The sequence below is a fragment of the Phyllostomus hastatus genome, unplaced genomic scaffold (assembly GCF_019186645.2).
Source record: "Phyllostomus hastatus isolate PE091 unplaced genomic scaffold, TTU_PhHast_1.1 phas_scaffold_501, whole genome shotgun sequence".
Taxonomy (NCBI): Eukaryota; Metazoa; Chordata; class Mammalia; order Chiroptera; family Phyllostomidae; genus Phyllostomus; species Phyllostomus hastatus.
The window spans coordinates 11,499,171-11,518,257 of record NW_025334033.1 but is presented as its reverse complement, the minus strand read 5'-3'; the positions used below and the strand labels follow the sequence as shown (position 1 = coordinate 11,518,257).

General features: G+C 37.2%; 1 protein-coding gene and 1 pseudogene across 1 annotated transcript in view; one reads left to right on the top strand and one right to left on the bottom strand.

The window, feature by feature from the left end:
* WDR76 (WD repeat domain 76) overlaps nucleotides 1-19,087 on the bottom strand; it is a 53,144-nt gene that overhangs the window by 932 nt on the left and 33,125 nt on the right. The window contains exons 9-12 of the mRNA XM_045822959.1: nucleotides 9,922-10,080; nucleotides 6,719-6,936; nucleotides 5,843-5,995; nucleotides 3,910-3,963 (exon numbers count right to left, since the gene is read on the bottom strand). Of these exons, the coding sequence (XP_045678915.1) occupies nucleotides 3,910-3,963; nucleotides 5,843-5,995; nucleotides 6,719-6,936; nucleotides 9,922-10,080 (584 nt within the window). The remainder of the gene's footprint in view (nucleotides 1-3,909; nucleotides 3,964-5,842; nucleotides 5,996-6,718; nucleotides 6,937-9,921; nucleotides 10,081-19,087) is intronic.
* On the top strand, nucleotides 2,635-3,240 carry LOC123808362 (annotated as a pseudogene).

Here is a 19,087-nt window from a genome sequence, read left to right as displayed (position 1 = left end):
ATGATCATCTCAATTGATGCAGAAAAATCATTTGACAAAATTCAATTCCCTTTATGATAAAAACACTGAACAAACCAGGAACAGAAGGAAACCACTTCAACATAATACAGGCCCATTATGAAAAGTCCATGGCTAACGTCATACACAATGGTGAAAAACTGAAAGCTTTTCCTCTAAGATCAGGAAAAAGGCAAGGATGCCCACTTTTGTGACTTCTATTCAACAGAATATAAATCCGGTAAAACTAGAAAACTGGATAGGACTAGATACAATGATCTGCCTAACTTATGGGTCTTCATAATCTCACAGGTAACATGGAGTGTTCTGAACATGAAGTGTCACCATTAAACTGATAAGCATCTGATAAGAGAGACACATTCTGAGCAGTCACATGACAGTCAATTATATTAGAAAGAGAAATAAAAGACACCCATCCAAATTGGAAAGGAAAAGTAAAGTTGTCTGTTTGTATGATCTTATATATAGAAAACCTTAAAGATCCCACACATAGACACACTTCTCCTCTCTCTAAAATCAATAAGCATGTCCTCAGATGAGGATTTAAAAAAAGAAGAAGAACAAAGGTGGAAATGTGGTGACCTCAAACTTACTGATTTAAAAACATACTAAAAAGCAATAGGACTCAAGACAGTGTGGTACCAGCATAAATACCAACATACAAACCAGTGTAAAAGAATAGGAAGTCCAGAAATGAACCCTCATGTATATGGTCAAATCACCTTTAACAAGAGTGCTAAGACCATGCAATGAGGAAGGAGAGTCTCTTCACCAAATGGTGCTGGGAATACTGGATATCCACATTCAAAAGATGAAGTCGAACAGTAAAAATTAACTCAAAATGAATTAAAGACCTAACATAAGACCTTAAACTATAAAACTCCTAAAAGAAAACATAGGGGAAAAGCTTCAGACTTTGGACTTGGCAATTTCTTCGATATGACACCAAAAGCACAGAAAACAAAAGTGAAAACAGACAAATAGGACCACACCAAACTTTAAAATTTTGTGCATGAAAGAAAACAATCAACAAAGGGAAAAGGTACCCTACAAAATGATAAGTGTTTGTAAATCATATACTTGATAAATGGTTAATATGCAAAATATGTGAGGAACTCCTACAACTCACTAACAAAAACAAAAATAGTCCAATACAGAAATGGGCAAAAGACTTGAACAGACAATTCTCCAAAAAAGATATACAAATGGCCAATAAGCATATGAGAAGATTTTTAATATCAGATTTTCAACATCATACCCATTAGGATAATCATAAACAAAAAAGAGAAAACAACTATTCATGAATATATAGAAATTAGAACCTGGGTACATTTTTTAAATTCTCACTTGAGGACATTTTTTCATTGCTTTCCAAGAGAAAGGAAGGGAGAGAGAGAAACACAGATGTGACAGAGAAACACTATTGGTTGCCTCCCACACGTGCCTGGACCAGGAATTGAATCTGCAACATTTTGGTTACAGGATGATGCTCCAACCAACTGAGCCACACCAGTCAGCGCAATTCTTGGTGGGAATGTAAAATGATGTGGCTGCTATGGAAAAACAGTATGGAGCTCAGATTGGCATTGCTCAATGGATTGGGCACTGACTTGCAAACCAAAAGGTCATTGGTCTGATTCCCAGAACACATGTCTGGTTTGCATGTCAGGTCCCAGTTGGGGGAGCGCGAGAGGCAACAGATCGATGTATCTCTCGCATATTGCTGTTTGTCTCCCTCTCTTTCTCCCTCCCTTACCCTCTCTCCAAAAGTAAATAAAAATTTTATAAACATAAAAATAGTATGGAGTTTCCTCAATTAAAAAAAGAATTACCACACAATCAATTTAAACTCCCCTTCTAGTATCTATTCAAAATAATTCAAAGCAGGATTTGAAGAGATATTTGCACACCCATGTTCACTGCAGCATTTTTCATAATAACCAGGAGGTAGAACCAACCCAAATGTCCACAACAGATAAAAAATGAGGCACAGACATACATGGAATATTATGGAGTCTTAAAAACAGGAGACACTGTCACATGCTAGAACATGAGTGCACTTCCAGCATATTATGCTAAGTGAAGTCAGTCACATTGTGACAAATACCATATAATATCACTCACATGAAGTATCTAAAGAGGTCAAAATGATTGAAATGGAAATTAACAATGGTTGTCCAGGTCTGAGGGGAGAGGGAAGGAAGAACTAATGTTTAATGTACATAGAAGTTTCAGTTTTGTAACATGAAAAAGTTCTAAAAATCTGTTATACAACAATGCAAATATACTTAACACTAATGAACTGCACATTAAAAATGGTTAAGGTGGTTTATAACCACAACTAAAAATAAATTAAAATGGTAAAAAATACATTTGGGGCTCTTTACTGCTCTCCAAAGCAGAAAGAAAAGTACTGTCCTTTTACTCTCTATACCTTAATACTATTAACAGCCCTTTCTTATTAAAGTATGGACTACAGAGAACCAAATTTCCCACTGTCCCTCAATGGTGCTATCTTCAATGAAAATTCATACTGACCCCAGATTCATCACCCTAGATAAATTTTTTAAAAAATATACTCTAGACTACAAAAGCAGCCAGAGGTGACCTCTGAAAATGATTCACTATTCACTTGACCCAGAAAACCCCACAAAATCATGCAAAAACAAGAGGTTCAAATCTTCATGTTCACTTTAAGAACACTTGTGAAACTGCCCAGGCCATCAAGGGTATGCACATCCAAAAAGCCACCACATACCCAAAGGGTGTCACTTTACAGAAGCAATGTGTGCCATTCTGTCGTTACAATGGTGGGGTCGGCAGGCGTGCCCAGGCCAAATACAGGGGCCAGACACAGGGTTAGTGGCCCAAAAACAGTGCTGAGTTTTTGCTGCACATGCTTAAAAGCACAGAGAGTAATGCTGAACTTAAGGGCATAGATGTGGACTCTCTGGTCCTTGAGCACATGCAAGTGAACAAAGCTCCCAAGATGCAGCATAGAACTTACAGAGCTCACGGGCGGGTGAACCCACACAGGAGGTCTCCCTGCTGCACTGAGACACTCCTTCCTGACAAAGAGCAGGTTGTTCCTGAACCAGATGAGGAGGCTGCACTAGAGAAAGATGTCCCAGAAGAATGAAGAAACAAAAACTTATGAGGAGGCTGCACTAGAGTAAGATGTCCCAGAAACTGAAGAAACAAAAACTTATGGCCCAGGACTAAATTCAGCATAAAATAAATACTAATAAAAGTAAAAAAGTAATAAATACATAAATAAAAATACACATTAGAAACTAATAAACTAGAATAAAGTTTGAAAAAAGTAACTTAAGAAGTTTGTGAAACAGAAACAAATACACTTAAAATGTAGCCTCTATAGACTATAAAACTCCTGAAGCAACAATCAACATTTATTGCTTGCCCTGTCCCCAACATAATAAATAAAGATAAAGAGGGATGTCTAGGAAAAAGGCATCCAGTAAAGTTTGATGTAAATAGCTACATTAAAAGTAGCAGATATAAAAAGAGGGTAACCAAAGAAATAAAGTGAGAGGGCGCTCATCAAAAAGTGAGCAGTTACCATCTTCTTTAATAATATAACATGAATAATGCAGATTGGAATAAAGTCAATCACCTTAACCAAAAATAACCACCCAGCTGCAGAGAACAGCTACTGACTGAAAGAGATTGAACCTCTTTATAAACACAGGGAACCTGGAAGCAAGAACCCTTTCTGGACTGGAGAGGAAGTAGCAACCTGCAACACTTACACAATGTAACACAACAATCAGACTTATTACATCTCTTTGACAATCAGTGTCTAGTGAATGAACTCCAACAAATAGCCCATAGTAATCCAGCGTCTACATTATTTGGTATCTGGAAACGTACCTGATGGTGGTGAGGAGAGGAATCTGAGAGGACATACAGCTGCTGTCAAAGATTCTGCAAAATCAAGAACAAGAATAAAGTAATGCTCTTTTTATTGTTTTTTGTAAATTTTCTGAAATAACATCAGTGTGTTTAATAATCTTTTCATTGGTTCATGACATGGAATATGACTGTCATTTTAAAATATATAGAATCAGGATCTAATCTCAGCTAATATATTTAATAAAAATTACAAAGAATATTATAAAATTCAATGCTTATTGTGTAGTGTAGAAATAGTTTATTTAAACATTATTACTCCACACTTAAAATGTACACTCTAAAGCGGGGGTGTCAAACTCATTTTCACCAGGGGCCACATCAGCCTCATGGTTGCCTTCAAAGGGCCGAATGTAATTTTAGGACTGTATAAATGTAACTACTCCTTAACAGTTAAGCAAGAGTTCAGCGCTGCCACCAGGTAGAAACAAGGTGCCAGGCCAGATAAAACGAGGTGGAGGGCCGGATTCAGCCTGTGGGACTTGTGTTTGCCACCTGTGCTCTAAAGTAATCTGGATTCTAAACTATATTCAGATTCACAATAATATAGGTCATACATAAGGCATGTGGTCTAAAAATGCACAAATAATCTAAAAGTACATGAATGAATCAAGAACCATTTCCTCAAGAGACTCATCAACTGAGGGTCTGGCTGTGTCATTTCCAGATGCTGATGAGAATTAGACCCACACAAGGGGAGGAGGTCTGGTGAAGCAGCTGGAGGAGCCCAGAGCCTCCATCCACCAGGTACGCTGGCAGAAAGAAACGAACCACATCACTACCTCCTTCCCCTTTTTCCTCGTACCTAGCTATTCCAGTGCAGTTTCTTGGGACTAGAGCTTACCACCTAATTAGATGACCAAAAAGCCAATCCCTAACAGCTAATGTAATGAGAGTAAACTCTACGGTGCAAATGAACAGGAATGACACAAACAGGTAGCTCATGAGACAAAGGACACTATGTAGGTGGAAAGTGAAGACTGAGCTGCCACTGCCTGGTGACTAAATCTCTTAATGCATCACCTGGTAATGTGCAAAGACTTTACTAGAAACAAACTGGGCACATGCTACACACTGCAGACCAAGCTCTTCCCAACAGATGGGTCTAAATTGAAATCAGGTGCCTTTCTAGAGCCTGGCTCACAGTATACATTCAATGGATCCTTGATGTAAAAATAATTAGTCAATTCCAAAATCACTTAAGATAAAATTCTCGTAAATTGAGAAATGCTTGCAATGTTAAGGAAAATCAAGGACTCAGGAAGAGAACACAATCATTTTTCTTTGTGGCTGCATTAACATCACATCTTTTTTTATTGACATTATTTTCTATTTTTGGTTCAACTGATTTACTTACATTTTTAAATCCACTTTTAGGAAGTAGCTATAGAAAGGTAGCAAAGCTGAAACCATAAAACTGTACCTACTAGTCTATATAGAAGTCCAGTTTTTGTATCTTTTCTGTCTGCACATGTCCTGGGGCTCTGCAGCTTCCATTCAGCACTTCACTTGTTTTCACTTGTCAGGTAGAACCTACCATCCCCAAAGAGCGAGCTTCTCCCCGCACTAAAATTACTTCCCTTTCAAGGTATCATGAGCCTGCTCTCATTGGGATTTCTGGGATTGTTCACTGCTGAAAGGGAGGCCTGACATCAATTCTCCAGGTTAGCTACAGGCCTTCCTTGCCAATCTGAAGGACATTTCCAGACACAAAAACTTCTGAAAAGCCATCAAATATAGGTCACTGACCTCCAGGAACCTATCTATAGCTATAAAACAATACCACTAGTGATTGAACAGGGAGCAGCAGTAAACAAAGCTACTGGTTTATTGACACAGTAACTACAGATATTTTAGATTCTTTTAACAGCCTATTTCTGTCTTTCCAATTTACCTCAGCTTACAATCAGCACATGTGGTCACTACTCTGTTACCAGTAAAAGGTGAAAAATAAGCAGAAGCGATGCTCTTTGTGTGCTCAGTCAAAGAAATCAAAGGCTGGCTTCCCTTGGGATTCAGGCGCCTAGCATCATAAAGATGAACATCGCTGTAATGAAAAAAAAAATGATTCAGTGTTACCACAGTCCATCTAATAAGCCACTAGAATAGTGTCTAGAATAAATTAGACACTCAAATACTCACTACATTGAAGGACAATTAAGATAGAACTCTCTAATCTTCTGTATTTTTATAAACACTAGCAAAGTTAAAATTTTAGAAAAATTCCAAAAACTATAGCATAATAATGTAATCAGTGGGTATAGACAGACAAGAATCCAGTTGGTTTTCCAATCTCTCCAAGAAAAAAATTAACACAGACCAACAAGTTATAGGTCACATATAACTTTTTTTACAAGTTTTCTTCTCAAAAGATCAGAAGTAAATGCATACGAAGGTAAGGAAAATAAAAATGTGTACCTGTTTCATTACTTCCACTTATTTATTATATCCAAAAGAATATCTCATTTTTAAAAAATGATACTCAAGCCCTGGCTGGTGTGGCTCAGTGGACTGAGTGCCAGCCTGTGAACCAAAAGGTTCCCAGTTTGATTCCCAGTCAGAGCACATGCCTAGGTTGTGGGCCAGGTCCCTTCCCCTCTCTCTAAATAAATAAAATCTTTTAAAAAAAGATACTAAAAAAAAACTCTGTATACAAAGGAAGATTATCCAGCTGTGCGTATCATGAAAGCCAGATGTCTTTTACAACAAAAGTGAAACATTTTTCCTAACATAAAAGGCCTGAAATCATAAAGTTTTATGAAGAACATACCTCAATCCTGCAGTTATGAAATACTGTCTATGCACTGGATGGACATGAACAGTTCTTATTTTTCTCATAGAAGAACTGATAAGTTTTTCATAAGAAGTTCCAGGTGTCCTTCTATCCACCAATGACATACTTCCATCCCAGTGTCCTACTATTAAAGAGGAGGCATCTTCTGCCAAGAAGTCAAAGGAGGAAAAGCTACTTCTCTCGTTTCTGTATACCTAAGGATATAAGTAACAATCAATTTTATATAACTCTTCTTTTAAAGAAAGCCAGTGCATAAATTCTTTCATTCAAAAGTTATGAAGCCCTGGCTGGTGTGGCTCAGTGGATTGAGCGCTGGACTGGGAACCAAAGGGTCACTGGTTCAATTCTCAGTCAGGGCACATGCCTAGGTTGTGAGCCAGGTTCCTAGTATGCAGCGTGTGAAAGGCATCCACACATTGATGTTTCTCTTCCTCTCATTCTCTTCCCCTTCCCCTCTCTCTAAAAATAAATAAATAAAATCTTTTCTTTTAAGTTATGAAACACTTTACCCAATAACTTCATTTATCCTCCATCCCACAGGAAGCACAGGGCAAAATGATCATCCCCACTTACAGAGATGGAAACTGAAGCACTGATCAGTTGTGAGACTCACCCAAATCAAATGGCCCATCCAACTATGTCAAGGCTACATCCCAAGTCTCTTAAATCCAACAAACCTCAGTTGCAGATCTACCCTGTGAAACTTAATACAAAATGGACTAAATTTGAATTCTACCCAACTGAAATACCTTAAATAACAAGTAACTTTGCCAATAAAGTCCAAGATATATGGCTGAATGCTCACCTACTCTCGGTTGAAGTTAAGTATAAAGACATACAAAATTTGACAGCTGAGCAGGATACATCTATCAAAATATCTAATGCTCATACCTAATAATTTCACTGAGATATAAATAAGGATGCCTACTGCAAAACTGCTTACGATAGCAATAAGAGATTATCTAAATGTCCACCAAGAGATGCTGTTAAATAAATGATGGTACATCTCTACTTTGAAATACTGTACAATGATAAAAAGAATAGGGAAGACTTATACTACAAGCTGCCCAAGATATACTAGTAAGTGCAAAAAACAAGTTGCAAAAAAGTATGTATATAGTGTGAATCCATACTATACTAGTGCAAAGAAAAAAACCTCTGTATGCTTGTAAGCACATGTGTACTTTCTGGAAATACACCCAAAAAACACAAGGATGGGAAAATGGGGAAAGGGCAGATTTGCTCTACATACCCTATTTACAATAAATGTTTTATCATGAATGTGTATTATTATTTTTAATCACTTATAATCCACTATCACTTTGGTTTCAGGGCTCACACACATTAGGATTAAAAAATAAATGTAAAATGTGTCAGTACTCAACTGAGAGAGGAGGACCACAATTCTCATTGTTGAATCATGAACTACTGCTGATTTTTAGTTTTAATAATATTATAAACTGAGATTATCCAAGTAATATACCAAAGGCATCCCAACCACCATATACCCCAAAAACCCACGAATGAAACTTGAAGTATTCAGTCAGTATATTAAAATGGTTAAGTGTTAAGGCTTTGGAGTCAGACAGACCCAAGTGCAAATTCTAGTTCTGCCATTTATGTCCTTGAGCGAACTAATAAACCCCTTTACCTCAGTTTTTCAACTGTTAAATGAGAGATAACATTACCTACTATTTCATAAAGTGTTATAAAGCTTAATAACATATAAAAAGCACACTCAAGTTAATGTCTAACACAAGGTAACTGTTCAATCAGTAGTATCAGGAACAAAGTACTAATGCATGCAACATTATGAATGAATCTTGAAAGTGTCAGGCTAGGTGAAAGAAACAAAACACAAAAAGCTACATTCCAAATGATTCCATTCACTCAACATTCTGTAACAGGCAAAATTACAGGGACACAGTAATCACATCAGTGGTTGCTAGGGACTTCGGGAAGGGAGAGGAGGCTGACTACAAAAGGTCACTAAACCTACATCTAAGTTTCACAAAGATTAAATTCAATGTTAAGGAAAGAGTTTGATTTATGAGAATTCTCTTATTAAGGAAATCTGATATGGTTAAGCACCTCAACTGATATGTTTGTTGTAAGCATTACGCAGTAGACATTTAAGTAGTAGGCCAAAACTTGATCACTGGGATCCAGCAATGTGAGGATTCCCCAGGCCTCAGGCCAACCCTGCCAGAGGTCAAACTGGTTAGAAAACCTCCAAGAAGTAAGTCACCTGGTGGTGATCTAGGTAGAGTGCCTCTGGGAGGAGGAGTGACCGTGAGCGAGCACGAGCCCAATATCTTTCAACTATTCTTAAACGGGGATTTAGACCAGCAGGGTTTAGACCAGCCCAGCAAAAGACATTATCCTTAACAATAAACTTAGATAAATTTGGTTACAGATCAACTTGGCCTAAGATCTTCTGCATAAAACAGCCTGGATATCTGTTCCTTGCCAGAGCACAATTATATAACATTCAATGGCAGATTTTCATTCTAACTTCAGCAGATAGAAACAGTTGAGCTAACCCCAATACATATGGCATATAAGACATGATAAATCTTAACTAGAAGACTAGAGAAAACCAAATTTTGTAGTTTCTGTGTTATGTTACAAGCCAAAAGTTTTAGGCAGAATGTAATATAGTACTATGCAGTGATGAGCTTCTACAGTCTTTTTTGTCACTTCTAAGACTCATCTCCACAAAATTCGTATCTGCAAAGGCCAGCAATGATCAAAAGAAGTATAATTATATTCCAATATATTTTTTCCTGAATGAAAAAGTATGTGTTAAGCCTAAAAAAAAGAGTTCTTTTATTTAAAAGCTTTTTGAAACAATAAAAATAATAAGAGAAAACCTTATGTGCCAGACTGTTCTAAGTACTCTACTGCATTAACTCATTATCAGCATTTAATCCTCTTGACCTATAAGATACCTATAAGATACTATACTATTTAACAACTAAGGCAAATTAACCACAAAGAGGTTAAGTAACTTGCCAAGGTTACACTAGTAGTAATAGATGGTTTGGGACTTAGGAGGTGTAGTTCCAAAGTCACTACCATCTTACCCAATCTGACTGGTATAATAATTATTCATGTGGCATTTCATAAAGAATCCAGAATAGCACCTGAGATCAACATGTAAACACATTAACATTTACCTCTTCAAAAACAGCCTTGGAAAAATCCCCACAGCGTAGTGTGCCATCATAGCTCAGGGACAGTATGTGAGCAGGATTGGCGGGTGAGAAGTAAAGACAACTAACCGGCTGACTATGGGGTTGAAAAACATAAACTCCATCTTCTTTAGGTTGGTGAGTCTGGAAGACAGTTGGGGAAAGGGACAGGGACAAAAACTAATGAAAAGCAGTAATATTTTCTATGTCATGGCATCTAAACAATTTACATCTGTATTATATCATCTTTACTTAGCCTATCATTGTACCCACCTCCCATTCAGAAAATCAGAACTAGAAAGTTTATACTATCAAAAGCTACTTTTTCTCTAATTTTCAATCCAACAAGAAGTCACATTTAACAGTTTCATTTTTTTGGAAATTAGTTTTTTCATTATACAGAAGAAAAAAATCACTACTTGGGATAACTTCAGTTCATAAAACTGTCAGGAAATGAGAGGTCTACTTTTTATTTTACACATAGTATTATTCCTTACCACCAAAAAAAAAAAAAAAACCCATATCAAATACCATTATCATTTTGCTTCCTAAGTATGCTGCTATGTAATATGGGTACACCTAGCATTCTTAGAATAATTTTCACAAGGTATTAGGTACTAGGACAAAATATGAGTTTAGAAATAGTTTGTCTTCTAAATACACCATGAAAATGCATGTATTTGAGTTTCCACATTAATATTTTACATGTAAGAATCTTCATTTCCACAACTGGATTAAATCATCACTTTTCTGATCTAAGTTATATTCTATGCCATACATAGTATTATGAACCAAAGCAACTATCCATCTCCAAATCTGGCTGAGTTTGCTGCAAAATACTCCACCATTTTTGTTTTCTTCTTTTTCATTTTTTATATGTTATTGATTATGCTCTTATAGTTGTTCCAATTTTTCCCCCTTTGCCCCCCTCTGCCTGGTACCCCCATTCCCTCCAGGAATTCCCCTCTTAGTTTATGTCCATGGGTCATGTGTGTAAGTTCTTTGGCTTCTCCATTCCCTATACTATCTTAACATGCCCCAGTCTGTTTCGTACCTACCAATTATACTTCTTAATCCCGGCACCATTTCCTCCAATCTCCCTCTTCCCCCACCCAGCTAATAACTCTCCAAATGATCATCATATTTATAATTCTGTACCTATTCTGGTTGTTTGCTTATTAATTTTTTAGATTAAGTCATTGAGAGTTGTGAATTTGTTGCCTTTCTAATGTTCCTTGTTTTGATCTTCTTTTTCTTAAATAATTCCCTTTAACATTTCCTATAATAATGGCTTGGTGGTGATCAACTCCTTTAGCTCTACCTTGTCTGGGAAGCACTTTATCTACCCCTCCATTCTAAATGATAGCTTTGCTAGATAAAGTAATCTAAGTTTTAGGTCCTTGCTTTTCATCACTTTGAATACATCTTGCCAGTCCCATCATGCCTGCATAGTTTCTTTTGAGAAATCCGCTGATAGTCTTATGGGAATTCCTTTGTAGGTAACTCTCTTCTTTCCTCTTGTTGCTTTTAAGATTCTTCATCTTTAAACTTTGGCATTTAATTATGATGTGTCTTGGTGTGTCCCTCTTTGGGTCCAATTTGTTTGGGATTCTCTGTACTTCCTGGACTTGTATATCTAGTTCCTTCACCAAATTAGGGAATTCTTCTTTCATTATTTTTTCAAATAAGTTTTCAATTTTTTGCTCTTCCTCTTCTCCTTCTGGCATCCCTATGATTCAGATGTTGGCACGTTTGGAGGCGTCCCAGAGGTTCCTAAACCTACTCTCGTTTTTTCTTAATTCTTGTTTCTTCTTTTTGTTTTGGTTGAATGTTTATCTCTTCCTTATGTTCCAAATTGTTGGTTTGAATCCCAGCTTCCTTCCTTTGTCTGTTGGTTTCCTGTGGATTATTCTTTATTTCACTTGATGTAATCATCATTTCTTCTTTTTTTTTTTTTTGGCTATACTCAAGTTCTCTGAACATCCTGATAACTAATGTTCTGAACTCTGCATCTGATAGGTTGGCTATCTCCATTACATTAGTTCTTTTCTGGGGTTTTATTCTGTTCTTTCATTTGGGCCATATTTCTTTGTCTCCTCAATTTAACAGCCTCCCTGTCTTTGTTTCTATGTATTAGGTAGAGCTGCTTTTACTTCCTGTCTTAGTAGCGTGGCCTATGCAGAAAAGGCACCTGTAAACTGTGTGAGACGGAGCCTTAGGTAATTGCTAGGGTGAAGAACCTGCTTCACCACTTTGTGGCTTTGTGGGGAAAGCTTAGAGAGGGGACAATGCCAGTACCCGCCTTCTGGCAGTTTGGCTGGCATTTGCCCCATTCCAGTCACTTCACCTTCTTCCCATGTGCAGCTGGTGCCCTTCCATCTGCTGCCCTGGCAGTGAATCCCGAAGTGGGTAGGTTTGCATACATTCTAAGACCATGGTGGCCCTGTAAGCAGCAAAAATCTGGCAGTTTCTTCTGCTGCCCCAATCCCCACTGGTTTTTACAACCAGAAGTAATGGGGATCTATCTTCCCAGTGCTGGAAGCCTGGGCTGCACAACCTGGGGTTAGGATCACTCACTCCAAAGGCATCCCTCCCATCCATTCTGCTGCCATCACTGCCACCACTAACTTTTTGCACCACACTGCCTTTCCACCCATTTCTGCAACTCCACCCCTCCTACCCATCTGGAGGAATGTGTCTTCTTTAAATTCTTGGTTGTCAGACTTCCATACAGCTCAATTTTCTGATGGTTCTGGTAGTTACTAGTTTTGCAATCTTGTAATTTTTTCTATGGCTGCGCAAGGAGGCAAAGTGTGTCTACCTACACCTCCATTTTAACCAGAAGTCTATTTTAAGTTTTAAAATAAACAGAAGAATTTGTAAGGAAAAGACAGACAAAATATTACAACCACACATACTCCTCCTATCCAAAGTTTAACACTGTTAACACCTTGGCATATTTGTTTATAGATTTTATTTTTTAGAAAAACAAAACTGTCCATTGTTATTCACACAACACGAAAATATACAAAGTTTAAAAAAATTACTCCAAATCCAAAATTACCATTAAAATACTAAGTGGTCATTACACATATCTTTATATCTACTTAAATTTATAGAATGACAGAGAAGAAATTTAGAAAAAAAATAAGATCATGCTACATATGCCATTATTAAAAGTATTAAATTTAGCTATACTTCAAAATAATAAAAGAAAATTAGGCTAAAGGAATTTTTGAACTTCCGGTATTTCTTTAAAAAATACATCTCCTAAAACAGAAAAAATAATACATAAAGCAGTTATAGTCATTATGTTTATTTTTAACTATGTCTCAATTTTAGATGATTTCTGTTGATCAAGACATTATTCTCATCTCTCTTTGATCTCCTTTCTCCATCTCTCTATTTTATTATTATTTTATTTTATTTATTTTGTTTATCCTCACCTGAGGACATGCTTATTGACTCTAGAGAGAGGGGGAGGGAAAGAAAGAGGGAGAAAAACATCAGTGTGAAAGAGAAACACTGATTGGTTGCTTCCCATATGTGCCTAGACTAGGCATTAAACCTGTAACTTAGGTATGTGCCATGACTGGGAATCCAACCCGCAACCTTTCGGTTTACAGGACAATGCTCCAACCAACTGAGCTACATGGCCAGGGCTGTTATATTACTTTTATTTTGTTCAAGAAAATCACATTTATATTCACTTCTGTAACCATAGTCCATACAGTTGTTTTAGTTCTGCATTTAAATGGAGTCTGTTTATCATCAATTCTTTTGTCAAGCTTCTCCATTCCTGAATTCATTTTGATTTACTCTTAATTGGCTGAGATTTACTGTTAAGCCATTTTCTTCCAGATGAACTCATAGGCCTTACATTTTTTGAGTTTTTTCACATGTATGAATACCTACCTGCTGCCTTTACATTAAAACAATAGCTTGGTCTGGGTAAGTACTGGGACCATACTTCCTTCCCTCAAAATTTTGTAGACATTATATGAAATGTTGCTATAGAAAACTGAGGCAAGCCTGGCTTTTCCCCTTGAATATAACCTGTTCTTTTCTGCCTAAAGAATTCCTTATCCTTAAAGTCTCAAATTTTTCTAGAACTTGGTGTACACATTCAATCTACAATTCAATCCTGTCCTTTCAGGAAAATACACTTAAATGTATCTTCTGTTCCATTTCTGGGGTTCTCTTTTTCTTTCTTTTACTATTGGCTTGTCTCTTAAACCCTTTTTTCATCTGTGATATTACTTCCAATCTTTCCTTAATGTCTGTAATTTAATCTCCAGCAATGTCTACTCTGTTCCTTGCCTTTGTCTAATTTACTAGCTCCACTACTCTTCAGTTTGTTTCCTTAATCCTGCAATCTCCTTTTTCATCTCATTCTGTTGTTTTATTATTTCTTCCTTGAGTTTTATTTTACCTGATTTATGTTAATTAACTTTCTCCATAGCAGCACTGTCCAAAAGAACGTTCTAAGATGATAAAAATGTCTTATTTATGTACTGTCCAACATGGTATCCACTAGCTAAGTGCAGATATTAAGTATTTGAAGTGCATGGGCACAGGGGAAAAAAAAAGTATCTGAAATATGTCTAGTGTAAATGAAGAACTAGATTTTCTATTTTAATTAATTTAAATATAAATAGTCCCATATGACTAGTGCAGTTCTATACTAGTGCTGCTCTACTAGTGGAACAACTGAGAAGAATTTCCTTCCTTTCCTTAAGTTTTTTCTTCTTCTAGGTTTGTCTTTGTATGCTAGGTTCTTTTGTTGTTTTTGCTATAGTGTTTGTCTAGTTGCTATGTCATTTCTTTTCATTTTCATCATGCTTGAATTGCTCTGTCCTCATTAGTTGCTCTGATATAACATACTGACTCTCCTAGTGTCTCGTACCAGTTCATTTTTTCTCAGAAAAGGACAGACTTTTCTGTTGCCCAGAAAAAAAGAAGGGGGCAGGAAGGGGAAGATGAACAGATGATTTTAGCTGAAACAATAAGCAATATTTGTTGTAATTCCTAGTCTTTGAGATTTTGTTCACTATTTTATACCAGGATTCTTACCACGTACTCAGCAAGGTTGGGTGGAAGGTGGCTTATAAGAGAGGACCTCCCAAAAACCCGGAATTTATATTTTAAAAATTGTGTATTTATTCTTACTTGTTTAAATTTCAATCACTTTCAAAGTACTCTCTATTTGACATAATACATCTATCAAGACGTTTTTTCCACTGCTCAAAACAGTTTTTGAACCCATCAATTTTGAAGACTTGTAGTGATTCTGACGTTTTGGGTTTTACCTCTTCTACATTGGCAAAATGTTTCCCTTTAAGGATTTTTTTCATCCAGGAAAACAAAAAAAAAGTTGCTTGGGGAAGATCAGGTCAACAGAGATGATAGGGCACGGGGTCATGCCGTTTTTGGTCAAAAACTGAACATGCAGCATGGTGTGAGCAGGTGTGCTCACCCATAGTGACAGGCAAATGTGTTGAAAGAGTCTTCAAAAAAAATTCATTGAAGCCAAACACAGCCTCTCAAACAATGCAAGCTGGTACATAGATGGGTTTCTAGAACACTCACCTAGCAGGAGGAAGCCTGTAATACAAGGGGTCCACCCTGCAGAAGATAATTCCAGGGTTCTTGGTCTCCATAGACCAAGAAAATCTCCTTCGTAGAGTTAGTCCTATTATTCTCACTCCTTACCCCTCTTTTGCCCCATTTTTCCACAGCAGCCATTTCCTTATTCCTCACTCAATAGAAAAAAACTATCACATCCACTCATGTGCTTCTCTCTAGTTTTGAGAATACAGGTGAAATCTCAGGGTTTGGTCAATTCACCAGTATGGATTTTGGGGGTAGAGCAGGATAGAAGCTAAATCATGCTGTGTCCCTACCCCCTTGGCTACAGAATTTATTTCTACACTGATAACTAACTTTTTATTATTATATATTATGTTATTGCATCTGTCTCAAATTTCCCTCTATTCCCCTCCACCCAGCCCCACCCCACTCCCTCAGGTAATCCTCATACCATTCTCCATGTCCATGGGTCCTGTATATATGTCCATGGGTCCTGTATATATATTTTTTTTCTTTGACTATTCTATTCCCCATGTCTATTCCGTAACTGCCAATTTGTGCCTCTTAATCCCTTCACCTTTTTCACCTAGCAACCCATCTGGCAACTATCAAAATGTTCTCTCTATCTGTAACTGTTTTTGTTCTGCTTGTAGGTTATCTTTTTTTTAGATTCAGTTGTTGATAGATATGTATTTATTGACATTTTACTGTTCATATTTTTATCTTCTTCTTAAAGGGGACCATTTAACATTTCATGTAATACTGGTTTGGTGATGATGAACTCCTTTAACTTGACTTTATCTGGGAAGCACTTTATCACTCCTTCAATTCTAAATGATAGCTTTGCTGGGTAATCTTGGTTGTAGGTCCTTTCTTTTTATCACTTTGAATATTTCTTGCCAATCCCTTCTAGTCTTCAAAGTTTCTTTTGAGAAATCAGCTGACAGTCTCATGGGGCCACCCTCTTAGGTAACTAACTGCTTTTCTCTTACTGCTTTTAAGATTCTCTCTTTGCATTTAATTTTTGTCATTTTAATTATGGTGTGTCTTGGAATGGGCCTCTTTGGGTCCATATTGTTTGGGACCCTCTGTGCTTCCTGGACTTGCATGACTATTTCCTTCACTAAGTTAGGAAAATTTTCTTTCATTATTTTTTCAAATAGGTTTCAAATTTCTTGCTCTTTCTCATCTGCTTCCAACATCCCTATCATGGAAATGTTGGTACACTTAAAGTTGTCTCAGAGGCTCTTTACACTATCTTCATTTATTTGGATTCTTTTTTCTTCTTGCTATTCTGATTGGTTGCTTCTTGCTTTCTCATGTTCCAAATTGCTAATTTAATTCTTAGCTTTATCCACTCTACTGTTAATTCCCTACAGATTGTTCTTTATTTCAATTAGTGTATCCTTTGCTTCTGACTGAATCTTTTTTATGCTGCTGAGGTCCTCACCAAGTTCTTTGAGCATCCTTTTAACCAGTGTTTTGAACTCTGCATCTGATAGATTGCTTGTCTCCATTTTGTTTAGTTCTTTTTCTGGAGTTTTGATCTGTTCTTTCATTTGGGCCATATTTCTTTGTCTCCTAACTTTTGAAGCCTCCCTTTGTTTGTTTCTATATTATTAGGTTGAGCTGCTATGTCTCCCAGGCTTGATAGAATGGCTTAATGTAATTGGTGTCCTGTAGGATCGATCCAGTGGCACAGCCTTCCCCTATTATCCAAGCTGGGTAACTCAAGGTGCACCCACTGTGTAGACTGTGTACACCCTCCTCTTGGAATTGAGACTTGATTGCTGTTGGCACATCCAAGGTCACCCACTGCCTGTGTTCTGTCTGGGGTCACACAGCATTAGCTAAAAAGCGATCTGCAGATGACTGCTACTTGTGTTGGGCTTGGAGGTGCTGTCCTGATAACTAGTTTTTGAAGTGCACTGTATTAAGTTATATTTCTTCCTTATTATTTTGTAATATTTTTTCTCATTTGACTATCTTTTGCACATTCTATGGGAAAATTCCATCCCCCTACCCAATTCTAAATTAAATATATCAGGTTAAGAGCATTCTACTTTAAACCTAAAGGAGTCCAGGAGCAGCTTGTTTTGAGTCTAAAAACAACCATCTGTGCAAAATGGATTGGTGTAGGAAAACTGGAAGTACAAGCACCAGTTAAGACTACTATAGTAATCCCAAAATAAGGAGATGGGCTCTGGCCAAACACGGTAGCTGTAAGGATGGAAAGGGGCAAAAACATTAGTGGAATATACTAGAAAGGATTAAAGGGAACACCCAGGTTAAAACTCCTGAAGTGTTTCTGGTTGCTTTTAGGATGAGAAACAAAATTCTTAACAAAACTTATAAAAAGATACATCTGCCCTCTGCCCATCTCTATAGCTTCTTCCTATTCCATTAATCCCGTGTTCATTCCTTTGCTGGCTATGCTCCAGACACACAGGCATTCTTCAGGTCCCTGAATGTATCAAGCATCCTCCTGCTTAAGGTCCTTGACATACTGTTCACTTTGACCAAAACACTCTTAATTTCTTTACTTGGTTCCCTCCTACTTAGCTTTCAAACCTCAACTCAGTTCTCACTTCCTCAGGGAAGCCTTCCCTGATCCTCCAAATTAGGCCAGTCCCCCGTTACATGTTTTTATAACACTACTTTTCCTTCATGACATTAGTCACAGCATATAATCCACTTATCAAATATGCAATCACATAGTTGAAAATTATTTCATTCATGCTGTTTTTGTTACTAAATTCTAAACTCTATGAGGACAAAAACACTCCGTGCTCACAAATGTCTACTGGCTGGGGAGTTATTAGAATAATACTTGCCCTGGCTGGTGTGGCTCAGTGGACTGAGTGCCAGCCTGCAAACCAGAGTCACTGGTTTGATTCCCAGTCAGGGCACATGCCTCAGTTGTGGGCCAGATTCCCAATGGGGGACACTCAAGAGGCAACCACACATTGATGTTCCCTCTCTTTCTCCCTCCCTTCCCCTCTCTACAAATAAATAAATATTTTAAAAAGTAAAAAAAAAAATTTAAGAATACTTAATACAAAATACTCAATGTGTGGGTGAATAGATAATTGAATAAATGATAACTGAACTTAAGATTTTATTTACTTATTTTTAGAGAGAGGGAAAAGGAGGGAGAAAGGGGGAGAGAAACATCAATGTGCAAGAGATACATCAATAGGTTGCCTCTTGCATGCCCCCAGTCAAGGATCTGGCCTACAACTCAGGTATGTGTCCTGACTGGGAATTGAACTGGCAACCTTTTGGTTCACAGGCTGGCAGTCAATCCACTGAGCTACATGACCCAGGGCTGAACTTTTAATCCTAGGCATGACTAAAAATCTGACAGAAAATTAAGAGAAAAAAATGAGGGAGCATCAAGGCAATTCAATGCAAAAGAATGGTCTTTTCAACAAATAATGCTTGGGCAACTGGATATTCACATACAAAATGACAAACCTGGGCCCTTACCTCACACTATATACAAAAAAATAACTCAAGATATATCAGCAAACTAAATGTGAAAGCTAAAATCATAAAAGTT